Source organism: Anomalospiza imberbis, chromosome 6 (assembly GCF_031753505.1).
Source record: "Anomalospiza imberbis isolate Cuckoo-Finch-1a 21T00152 chromosome 6, ASM3175350v1, whole genome shotgun sequence".
NCBI classification, from domain to species: Eukaryota; Metazoa; Chordata; class Aves; order Passeriformes; family Viduidae; genus Anomalospiza; species Anomalospiza imberbis.
The window spans coordinates 7,393,595-7,406,774 of record NC_089686.1 but is presented as its reverse complement, the minus strand read 5'-3'; the positions used below and the strand labels follow the sequence as shown (position 1 = coordinate 7,406,774).

General features: G+C 40.8%; 1 protein-coding gene across 1 annotated transcript in view; it reads right to left on the bottom strand.

The window, feature by feature from the left end:
- The window catches only part of BRF1 (BRF1 RNA polymerase III transcription initiation factor subunit), a 172,409-nt gene that overhangs the window by 146,398 nt on the left and 12,831 nt on the right, over positions 1-13,180 (bottom strand). Inside the window, exon 2 of the mRNA XM_068192214.1 lies at positions 12,153-12,233. Within this exon, the coding sequence (XP_068048315.1) occupies positions 12,153-12,233 (81 nt within the window). The remainder of the gene's footprint in view (positions 1-12,152; positions 12,234-13,180) is intronic.

Sequence of the window (13,180 nt, the reverse complement as noted above, 5' to 3'; positions counted from 1 at the left end):
TCATTCCTTATTACAAGTTTTCATAATCTCAGCACCCAAGAAGGAATCACACTGGCCACAGCCCAGGCATGGTCCCACACAGCCAGCATCCAACCTCCTAAATTATCCCATATAACATTTTAACATCAAAGATGGTCATAAACCATGTGAGAGAAAATTCTGCTCTGAGCAGCTCTCACAAGAGCAAACTCAAAATTTTCAGGAAAGGCTCTACTTTAAAGACATGGTTAAAGAAAGAAATTCTCTTTCTCACCACTCCTCCCATGAAATTACACTCGAATAAGTATGGCAGTGGCAGAATTGAAACTTATTTTCCAGGCATGTTTTGAGCAGTGTGTAACAGCACCACCTGGTGATTGAGGCTGTACAGGATTTTGAAAACATCCACTAAGTTAAGGCATAGTCATCAGCACAGGAGAACAGCTTTTAAGTCTGGTTGTGTACAATTTGGCTTTTTTTTTTCCATTAAAAATGCATGCAATTTTTACCAGCAAATGGTAAAATTTTGTGATTCTGTTGAAAAATTGATCAAACTCCTCAGACCTAACATCAGCTGACTTCTGACAGTAAGTAAGGAAAACTCTTGACATAGGAACACCCAGTTTAGTAAAATACAGTAATTGGTTCAAATGTTTTAACATATTGGGTTAACCAAACGATTGTTTAGAGCTTTGCTTTGTAGTTTAGACAGATAGAAAAGCCACCTCAGAATGAGAAACAGTCAAGCCTGGGTTACAAAAATACTTGAAAAATATCAAACTGGATGTCATGTATGTTGTATTTTCTAAACTGATTAATATATAAACAGAATTAGAATCTTGGTCCTAAAATGCATTACAAATTTTACTGCTGCTCCATTGAAGCATCACAGAACATCTCATACACACTGCTGGAAAAAATCCTTAGGGATCCTGAAATGAAAATGTACTCCCCAAAGATGTCATGAGCGACAAGAATTCTATTAGAGCTGAGCATTTCTTCTTCATCACTCCTTTTAAGTTGTGACTAAATTAGCACAGCCTGCACACTCCAGGGTGTGTGCTGCGAGGAGGGAGGGGGAGAAAACGGAAGATATCAAGGCCTGAGGCACTTCAAGCGGAGAGCATCCATCTGCCAGCAGCAGTCAATGAACAGAACATTGCTAGAAGTCTTCCCACTCATATTAAGTCAAGCCAAAAGAACAGAAAACACCTTCCTTCACTCTGACTGTGCAGGACTGAACGTAACAGGACAGTGGGTTATAAATAAATGTTTCAAAAACACTAAGAGAAAAAAGAAAAAGAGAGAGAAGCTCACTACGCAGCTCTGCGTTCAGCCTCTCCTGCTGCAGAACGGGTTTAAGAGGCTCCTGCTCATCTCTGCGTCACCCACTCCCTCCTCCAATCTATGGAGCCATGTGGAGGAGTGAAATGATAAAAGGTAAACAAGGGTTGGTTCTTTCCACTTTTTTTATTTTGCTTGTGAAACCCAGATCTTTTCACTGTCCCAGTAAAGAGGTGCACTGCCCAAGCCATGGCCCAGCATATTTGTATGAAGGGGGTGGGAAGGGGCAGCTGAGGGATGGGAAAAGGCTGGGATTGAACTGTTGCTGTTACAAGGTGGAACTGGACTCCAGAGCTGCAGGATTCTGATGGCAATACCACCCAGAGTTCCCAACCCTTTACACAACAGCCCCTTCCCAGACACCACACCAAATCAGCCCTTTGGGGCTAAACCTATTAACAACAACCTGCAGGGAGAGCAGCAAACCCCAGGACTGCAATCACAGGTCAAAGAGAACCTGCTTGTGTGCACAGAGCTGTTGGTCAGGCTGGGACCAGAGTTTGGTTTTGAGGCTTTTGGTGGTTTCTTTTTTTGAGCAGGGGGCTGACATAGGTCAGTCTGCTAATAAATTTGCTGGTGTGGCTGTACTGGATACAGGAAGCTCCCACTGACACACATTTCACACCTGATATAGAAACCCAGTAGTTCCTGAATTTTTTTTCTGTTGTTATTTCTGCAGAGGTCCACAAGTTTAATGCTGTGACTATCATTTCAGAAAAGCAATCTTCAAAAAAAAATGCAATAGCTCCAAAAGCAAATCACACTTGCAGACCCTTGGGCTTAGGGAATGCTTTCCTATGCTGCCACATCATCAGCACTCCAATTTATTCCACAGAGCAAAACAAAAAGCACTTTCAACACATGACAAGAACTCAGCACTATCAGAGAACACAGCATTAAAAAGCAACAACAGCCTTCCTCCTCTCAAGTTTTGAGCCTCAGTGCCTATAAAAAGACAAAAACACTTCAAAACTCACGTTTCAATGTTTAAGAAGTCCTATGTCACAAAAGTGATGTACATTTTCTTTCATTATCAAAAAAGAAAGCAGCAGTTACATGGAACTTAAACCAAAGCTGTATTACCTGGAGTATTACCTGCTTGTCTAACAACATTGCAAAGCCAAAATGGCTTAATTCAGATGCTTGTTAGAAGAGGCACATTACTAACATTGAAATTTATAGATATTACTAGAGGGGAAGGAAGGAAGGAAGGAGAGAGGTAGTCACCTATTTTCTGCCACACTGTACAAGAAGGAAGATAAACCTGTTAATACCCAAATTCATTTCCTCATGAAGAGTACTATAAAAAGCAAATATATTTTAAAAATTAGCCTACTAGGTAAACTATGTTTAAGTACAGAATTGCTCTCAAGAGAAATGACAGGTTTCAATTATCTACACAAGGCTGCAGGGAGATAAATCTCCATCAGTGAATTCCACAAATGGGATCAGTATCATGCTACTCTGTCACAGAGAAACTGTCAAATTTAACAGAGACAAATTTGGAGATAAAAAAGGCCAAAACTCTAATATCCAAGGAAGAAATTTCACAAGTGTGCAGAACTTAAGAGGGCATTTCTTCTCTTGTTTGATAAAATGAAGGAGAGATTTGTGCTTCCCTGCCACAAGAGTTCTCTTGCCCACAGCCAGCTAATAAACCAAGAGACAGAGCAGAGACTATAGAGGAGACAGAGCAAAGGAATCATGAAAGATGCCTTTAACTCCAGAGTCACACAGGCCAGTTCAAAGCAGCTGAACATGCAAATATTTCTAGTTATTAGTTAATCAACACAAGTCATGTTAACTCATTTGATTAAGAGTGCAATTTTATTTTTTTTTCAGCTTCAAAGACAACCTTCAAAATTAAAAGAAAAGGTAACAACAGAGACTGTCCTCAGCCACAGGACAATCTCTCTGTTACTCAGTCACATACAGACTGAACCAACACCTCCGAGGAATTTTAGAAATGCCTTTTCTAACTTTTCCCTTTTCTGGCTAAGCAAACACAGGAACAAAGTTAGGAAGGCCAGCAAAGCTTGACTCACATATTTCAACCCAGTGGACTGCTGTGCTCAAAGTTTTAAGTTGTCAGTCAGCCTCTGGGCAGAATCTGGGCATTATCCCCAGCAGATCATCTACTCTTAAAGGATCCCAGATCTTCTTCTTAGAAACATAACAGATCTCATTAAAGGACACATGGACTCTTCTCCATTAAACTGTCCCTGGAAAGATAAAGAGCACATCAAAAGCATCTCCATGACAGGTACTTTATTCATCATTCCACAGCGAAACACAAAAATGGCCAAGATTTAAGACAATAAAAATTTTCAAATTTCAACTCAAGTAGAAACTAATGAATCAATGTATAACCAAAAGGAGTTCCCAACCCTTTACACAACAGCCCCTTCCCAGACACCACACCAAATCAGCCCTCTGGGGCTAAAGCTATTAACAACATGCAGGGAGAGCAGCAAACCCCAGGACTGCAATCACAGCTCAAAGAGAACCTGCTTGTGTGCTCAGAGCTGTTGGTCAGGCTGGGACCAGAGTTCCCTGATTACCTGACGAACTCAACTCGTCTTTTAACAAAGGTAACTGGACATGATGAAGGACAGGGTCTCATCAGCAAAATGAGATTGAAGAGATTCTCCATGTGCCTAAGGAGAAGCCAGAGTACCAACCAGAAGGATCCCAGCTCCTTCAGAGGCCTCTGAATCAAACTTTAGAGTAACAGGGAAACAGCAGAAATTTTCTGCTTTTACCCAAATTCTTGCAGTAACTCATGCTGGCTAAAGAGTAGGTTTTTGTTTGTTTTCCTTAAGTATGTGTTTTCCCTATCTGTTCAAGTCTTTGCTGATTAGTACAGTTGCCTGCAAACCCTGGAACATGAAGCTCTGAGAAAAGTGTGCAAGATACTGAGATACCCTGAAGATTCAGCCACCAGGGAGTCCAGCATCAGGCTGTGGAACTTAGAGAGGCTGCATCGAAGCAGACGACCAGGAAAGCCCACAGTTACTGACATCCAAGCAACCATCAGAAGCACAGAGGTCCAGCAAGCTGGAAGTCAAACACAACAGCCCAGTAACACCAGGGAAGTTCCCTGTTGAATTGTTATGTGCTCAGTAACAGCAATCACAAATGTGAAAGGGCAAACAAGCGGGGAAAACAACATTCCTTTAAAAATTGTTTGATCAAGAAGTTAAGGACCAAAGAATTAGCATTCCAGGTCACAACTTTTTTGCATTCCTGGCTCTGGAGCATGTTCTGATGAGAAAGAAAGAGTAATGAAAGTCAAGAAACACTTATTCAAGAAACAAATATGTGAGTGTTATGGCTAGGACACATCCATAGTTTAGCAGATGCTGGAGAGGGTGGATCTACAAGACAGGAGGAAAGCAAGCTGTGAGTGGCCTCAGTGGGAAGAAGTTTGAACTTGTTAACATGCAAAAGGCCAGAACAGTTGGATGCAATTCGTAGTTCAGTTTTGGCCATGTTAACTCTATGTCAACAAGGAGATACACAAATACAGACAGATTCAGCAGACACCAAAGCCTACAATTCATTACCCTTATCTTCAGAGATGAGTGACTGGGCTTAGTCAATATAGACTTCCTTTCAGTGAGTGAAGAGAAACAGACGCTTCAGAGAATGAGTCATTGACTTCCTTTCGGATTAAATTAATCACACCCTAAATCTGTCTGCCTCTATGCAGAACCTCTGAAAGGAGATGAGAAACAGGAGCTCACACAGACATCTAAATTTTGCCACCTATGTCCAGCCATGACATAGGACTAGATGGAAGAGGTATGTTGGGGTTGAAGAAGTTTACCAAGGGAAAAGGTTGGACTTGAAATATCAACCACCAAACAAAACAAACAACAGAAAATCCACCACCCAACCAAACACACTCACACATGAAAAACATGTAATATCATCCCAAATGAAAAGGAGAAGATACCCCCTTATCCTCCTTCAAAGAGAGATGGGGGAAGTTAACATATGAAATGTGAAGATGAAGGAAATGGATGAGAGAGAAATTGCTAATGATAACAGAGGACTCGTAAGGGACAAGGCAACAGGCAGATCAAAGGGTAAAACTGAAGCAATGGTCTGGCTGGAAGAGGAAGTATTTCAAAGCCTTAGTGAGTAAAGAAATTTAGGAAGATATCAGGCAAAACCAGAAAAGGAGAACTTTAAGTAATGATTAGTTTAAAAGACACCAAGAGAAAACTCGATGTGGTGCTAATAAACACAGAGATGAGAGGATTAGGATTAGCTTCTATCGCAACAGAAATGAAGGCAAGAAGGACAAGATAATGGCAGAGAGCCTAGACTAGAAGTTTCATTACTGAAATCAAAGCTGGGGACGGGAATTGATACAGGAGAAAGAGTCAAAGAAAAGATTGCATCTAACGAAGGCAAGAGTCTGGAAGACTTCAAAGCCAATGCACAGCTGCAAAACTACAAATTCACGGTGGAGTTACCGACCCACTGTGGAACAGCTCATGTGCCTGGAGTTATGAGATGGATGGTAACAGGCTGCACAAGGATAGACAGGGAAGGTGACAGGGATTCATTATATACAAAGGAACAGCCTGAAAGTGTGAAGCTCTGCTGAAAAATGATTGACAGGCCAATAAAGAGTAGACAGGTCTGCATGAGAGGCAAGACCAAAGGAAATAGTCACAAGCATCTGCCATAGACCATCTGATCCTGAAGATGAAGCCTTCTTTAGAAAGCAGGAAGACGTCCAGGTTCTCATGGTGAACTGCATCCACCCCAGCAGCTGCTGTAGAGGAACCATAGTGGGTCACAGGCAATCCAGTGGAATTCCAGAGCACATCAGGAACAGGTCAAGCAGAAGGTGTGATACACCTACCACTCTTTGGAATGGAAGAAGTGGTGGAGGATGCAAAGTCTGATGGCAGGCTTGGTTACAGAAACCCCAAGATAAACAAGATCTTGAGGGGTGTGAAGAAGATGGGCAGCATAATTACAACACCGGATTTCAGAGGGTTTCAGTTGGTTCAGAGAAGAGGTAGGCAACTATCCACAGTAAAGAAAGACTGAGCAAGGGCTCCCTTAAGCACAATCTACACACACAAGTTAATTGGACTTGGTAGGACACATCTGAGAATGCAAAGGGAGACAGTAAAAAGAGTAATCTCTGCCATCTTCAAAAAGCTGTAGAAATTTGAAGAGGTTCTCTCCGACTAGAAGGCAGCAAGCATCAGGCTTCTCTTCCAGAGGGTGAAGTAGGACTCCAAAGGTGGGTCAGGCTCCTCTCAGCCTCTTGAAAGGCTACAAATCTACCTGGAAAACATTTCCAGACATACAAAACCCAAGGAGGTTACCAGGAATTGCCAGCACAGATTCAGTGAGGGTAGGTCATGGCCAGGTGCAACAGCTAGAATGCAGTCAAGATAAATTCTAACTACAGCTCTTCCCTCATCCCATTTCATCATTCTCCCTGGTAGCCAAATTGCAGAGATCTGGACTAGGCCAGTGAACAGTAACTTGGCTGAAAGGCTGGCCTGGTTCAAAGAGTAATGCTCAGCACTTTCACCATCAGACTTACACTGGGATCAATTCTGTTTAATAACTTCATTAACATGAACAATAGGCCAGGAGGTTTCCTTTGCCAGCCTACAGATGACATTCCATTGGAACAGTGGCCAATGTGCTGATGGGCAGTGCCTCTATTCAGAGGAATCTTAAGATGTTGCAGAAATGAGCAGACAGAAGCCTCATGAGCCACATGCAAATTTTTCTGCACCTGGGACAGAAAAACTGCAGGGCAAAAACACAGGCTGGGGACTGTTTGACCTTTTTGCAGAAAAGGGTCTAGATTCCTCATGGACAAAAAGCTGAAAGTGGCTCAGCAGCACCCAATCACAGCAGTGAAGGTTAATTTCATCCCAGAGCCACGTTATTAAAACTGCAGCCAGCAGGTCCGGAGAAGTGATTACCATCCCCTGCTGAGCACTTGTGAGACTATATTTAGAGTACATTGTCCATTTCAGGGCTCCTCTGCAGAAGAGGCATTGGCATATTGGAGCAAGTCCAGCAGAGAGTCCCTATGATGATTTGGAGACTGCAGCATGTGGATGAGGCTGACAGATGAATTTGCTGAGTCTCAGGAAAGCTGAGGGAGAATTCTCTTTGGTGCCTTCAGCTTTGTAGGAGGTTATAAAGACACAGCCAGAGCTGTATCACCAGAGATGCACAGCAAAAGGACAAGAAGCAAGAGTCGTATTTCATCACAGTTCTGACTTGACACAAGGAAAAAATTCCTCACAGTGAGGGTAACCAACCACTGGAGAACAGGTTGTCCAGGGAAACTGTCATATCTTTCCTTGGTAAAAACTGAAGCTGAGCTGCCCTAGGCCCTCAGCAGCTTAATGCAACTGCAAAGCCACCGTTTCATCAGCCTCCAGAGTTCTCTTCCAATCTCAGTTATTCTAGGATTCCACTATTCTCCCTTCCCTTGCTGTTCTAGTTTTGTTAAACAGTGCTCTCTGTTCCTCCCCTTTGGATACTTCTGTTCTTCACATGTGTAATATATCGTCCTGTTCTAATTCACAATGTATAGTTCTGGGAGGATGCAGAACTCTCCATAATCACTTGTAACAAACCAAATATAAAATGAGTGATGACAACAAATGTTAAAGAATTAAGCAAATAGTTTAAATGTAAACAGTAAAAAATGAATTAAAGACCATCTTCAGATTGGTCTTCACTTTCCCATTTAGCATTAAAATACTGTTAGCTATGTTTTGGTATTTAAGAGGACTGAGGGAAAACACAAATTCATTTAAAGAAATAATTAAAACCACACCACAACAGTTCAGAAATTGGATAAAGCTAGATGCAGCTGCAATCTTCAAACTTGGTTTAAATCCAATTTGAATATCTGCAACTGAAACTTTCAATAATCATATAATATATATAATCATGCCATTGACCCTCCTTCCCCTCTCCCTTTTCTTTTTGGTCACTGAAGACTATTGAAAGTATCAGAGCTCCAAGTCAAGAACAACTCCCTTGTAACAACGACTCTGACACCGTTACAGTGACAGCAGATTGCCTGCAAGGAAACAAGAATAAACTGGCTATTTAGAGAGATTATGTAATGCAGCACAGAACAGTAAAATGGCATTTAAAGAGACATCACTCTGCATTTCAGCTCTGGAAGTAGCTGCAAATGTTGATCAATACTGTAGAAATTTGAAAAGGCTCAAGAACAGAGGAAGATGTCTTGTCAAAGAGTCCCCCCTCTGAGCTGGTATTTTATTCATAATTCTTTTTTAGAAAATCAGTACTATTTAACTATTTTGCCACATCCCTTAAGATGAAGTTGAAGCTGAAACACTATATCATCTCACAGATGTGCAGGTTTTTACTATAAAAATGAGGTCTGTGTGCACAGATACAAAGCATTTTGTGGGCCTGAGCTTGTTGAACTTGTGGAGCTTCATACACTCAATTAGCACAGTACTGCACTCTGAAAATCAAAGTGATTATGAACAAATTCAACAGTATTAAATCTTCTCTGCATAAATATTTCAGCAAGTGTAAACAAGACTCCAGTTTCTGTAAGCAGCCAATTCCCAAACAAACAGATGCAAACATAAGCTGGTTCAGAAAATCAAGGGAGAAACTGAACAGCCCTGCCCTGCTGCATTAAATAGAGAGGAAAGGTACAGCAAAGGCATGTGTGGTAAGGGAGACTAGCTCCATGTAATGGACATTCTTACACAAACATGAAAACTACAAAATGTTCAGGTTTTGCCCATGGCTTTGTTTAGAGCATAAATACACATATTTATAAAAACGCCAATGCACACCATGATTTTGTAGAAGAGTCCAGAACTGATGAGCAGTTACTTGGGAGATTTTTACTTTTGCATTTCTTCCCTTCAGAATGCATGAAAAAAAAAAAGTTATTACCTTAAGCATTCTAATGCAAAACTGTTCTTCATCTAATTCTAAACATCCTTTCATTAAAAGCCTCAAAAAACAGCAGCATCATACACTCAGCCAAGCCCAGCTGCTTTGCTGGTAATTCAGTAAGAGACAGTGAGTCCAGATCACCTCCCTTCCACCTCCCCTGGAAAGACAGACTTCACAGTAAGGAAGAATTTGGCCCAAACCACATGGGGAAGGAGTGGAGGGATGGAGGGATAGCAGGGGGAGGTGGTTGTTTTTAAAAACCCAGCAAGTCCCTGCTCCATGGCTGGACTTTTCCCCGCAGGTTGCTGGCAAGCAGAGCAGGCAGAGAGCGAGACCTGCCAGCGCTCTCGGACCACACACGGGCTCTCAGCTGCTCTGCAGCACCCTGGGGACTCCATCCACCGCCCATCCCTGCTTCCCAGGGCCTGGCTCTTCCCTTCAGCAGGAAGGAGTAACACGGAGCAGCGACAGCACAGGAGAGAACTGTGTGCTCCCAGCACCGAAGGCAGCAGCAGAAGCAGCAGAAGCAGCAGCAGCCTTGACGTAAGAGCCACCAGCGGCCGCCCTCGCAGGCTGTCCTGTGCCAGCATCCCCACGGGAGCGAGTGCAGCACCTCACCTGCAGCACAGCTAACTTTGGAAATGCCAACATAGTGGCACCAGCAAATAAATAAGTAGCTCAGCATTTTTTATAACTGTTTATTTTTCATACAGCAAACTACCAGTGCACTTCAGTTTCATTCAGTGAACAACTCCATACCTCTCCTTTAAAATACGTCCAATAATTTCATATACCTTGCTACACTTTCAAGTCTAACCATGACAGATATTTAACATAATTTCACCCCAAAAAAAAAGCCATGATCATGGGCCCACAGTAACAGGGTGAGATTTTGTAGGCTCATTGCCATAGCTCAATTTGCAATTAAAAACTATGTAAAGCCAGAAGTGTGATTAAAAGCAGCAGACAACCAGCTCATTATACAGCGACAGAAAAGAAAAGCCTTTCAAACACCAATTGCTCTACCTGAAATATCAGCTGCTGTTGTCATGCCTGGGACTGAGCAAGAACATCACTTAGCTCACTGAAAAGAACTTTCCCGGAGATGGATTGGCAGCATGACAAATGCAGGTTGGCTACAGAAATCAAAGACCAAATACTTGCTCCTTATATAAAGGATAGACACAGGACAAAAAAATAGAAGAAAACCTGCAAAAAGTTTCAGAGATGTGTAACTAAAAAGACAAATTATTTTCCTGTTTCAAGACTGTTTAGGAGACAAGTTCATGTAAATTAACTAAATTTTTTTGTATACGATGCTGATATACTTTAGCCAAGTCACAATCATTGTTTTTGATCAGGGAGGCCCCCCACACAAAAGCTGTGGGGAAGGAAGATGCTCAGACATATTCCCCAGCAAACACTCATCCAAGAAAAAAGCTGTGTTTAGATTCTAGAAAAACGCCTACACTGTCTTTACTTGTGATTACCTTTTGGCATAACCAAAAGGGCTTTTGAAGGATTCAAACACTCCACAAAGCAACAAGACAGATTTCCTTCCATCAGCATTTTACTTTTCTACAATTACAGACAACTGTGAAGTTCTTATGCACAAAAAGCCAATTTATTTTTAAAATGACTGTTCAAAATTACAGTTTTGATTAAAGTGCTTTAATCCAAAACCAGACTTCATTAAGTTTAGTGGCTTTATCCCACTGCTTATATAGGTTACATGTTAGACAGGAAATTTAAAATTCCTAAGATAGTAACTTCAGACCTGACACTGACATTAGCTCACCTAAAGTGCAAGCTTTATTTTGCCAAACAAACAGGGCTCAATACTCTTAAAAAGAGCTGAATAAAACATTCTGTATATCAAACAACCTGTATATATATCAGCTGAATAATGCTGAGTAATCTGACTATACTTCAATGACACAGATCAATCTTAGCCTCTCTATACCTCTGAAGATATAATATCAGATCAATCTTACTCTTCATACACCTACACAGGTATAATATAGGCAAGACTTTTCTGTATTGAGTTGCAAATGTAAGATTAAGTTAGGAAAATACCCTTCTCAAAAATATCTCCCCCAAATGAGAACCTTATCAGTAAAACCCATTTACATCCATGGTTAATTGCATGTCAGCTTCTGAGACTTTGCTATGACAGTCCATCAGCTGTCATCTCCAAGAGTCATGAGACAGGAGTATTAATTAAGCAAAAAATGACAACTCCTGTCCCTTGATATAAGCAACAGCAAACTGGAAGACCACTCTGCTCCTGGAATAAAAGCTGGTTTTATTCACCCTCCTTAAAGAGTGTAGAATATGGAGATCTCAATTAAAATGTAAAGCGTGTAATGAGAATATTTATTTTAATGTCATCTGTGCACTAAAACCTTTTTTCCATTTTTCCTCTCTCTATTCAATGATCCCATGTTAAGCACATGATTACTTATATGCATTATCTCACACTTGCATTGCTTCAGACCAAAAATATTTGAAGAATTATACTTACAAATATACATGAATAAAGTATTTCAAGAAGTCTGAAAATGGACTCAATAAAAAGTCACAATAGGTTTAACAGATAATAAAAAGGTGCAATGGGTATGTCAACCTTGAAAAAGCCCTTTTAAACCACAGTAATACTATCAGGTGCCATTACCCTTTGTCAGTCAGCTACATGAACTCATAAATCAGGCATAGCAGCCAAATGAGAGCACAATGAAAACTCAGCACTAGGCACACTTGTTCACTGAATGAGGGGCCTGCCAAGGTTTTGAGGTCACATTCAAAACTAAAAATTAATTGTATCAACCTTATTAATAAAAATAATTCATATCAGCAAGACTAAAATTTGCTAGTACCATTCTGTAGAGTTTTTGCTCGTGACTCCTTTCCCAGATTGGCGTGGAATCCTCCTCCTAGAGTCGGTGTTTTCCCTGCACCTATTAGGGGAAAAAAACAAACACCAGACATGTCAAAGAGAATAACATAATTTAAATATTAAAATAAAACATATTGTGCCAATATAGTCGGTATCTGTACAATCTACAATATGCCAAACTACATTAAGAAGGTCTTAAAGTACTTAAGACATCAAGTACCAATATTGTGCAAATTATTTCTTTCTTGGGGTACCATAAGAATTACATGGCTCCATAAACCCTCCCAATCTCAGTTCCAAAGAAACGACAAAAATCTCCCAATGTCTATTTTAAGCAGAACATGAAAATCAGTACTGTAAAACATTTCTCAAAATAAAGGAGGAAAAAATTACATAGTTGGTATTTTTGTCTGAAGAATATTCAATTAAGAATTTACAGAATTTTAATAGGTAATTATTGGCATTACAGAACATAAAACATGATTAGCATTCAATAATGACTGTGTTGGCTACTACAAATGTAACACTTATTTTAAAGTAACTTCAGCTTGTCATTAGGTAAACACAGCAACACTTAGGCTACAAAAACTGCAAGTCTGGAACTGCTACTTTTACACCCTGAAAGGTTGGAGACTTAAAAGAAGTCTGAGTTGTAAACCAGCATAAACTATAGGCTGGTTTGGGCATCCATGCCAAGGCTGAGCAGCCTGAATACAGAGATTGTTGGGAGTCAGTGGAACTACTCATGCAAACCAATCTTGCAGAACAGGGAATTAAACTACCAAGGACAAAAATAGTCTCCCACTGAAGCAGGAAGGTTTTTTTAAAAACAATCAGGGTACCTCAAGCAGGATATCTGAATCTATCAGCTTAGCAGCAAGTGAAACCAAAAAGCTAAATTGCACAGGATTGAAAACATGCAATTTGTGAGTAATGGACTTCTGTTATCCATGATGCCTACAGCTTTTCCTCAAGCTCTTGTGGCTGTTTCCTCCTCCTAGACTAGCT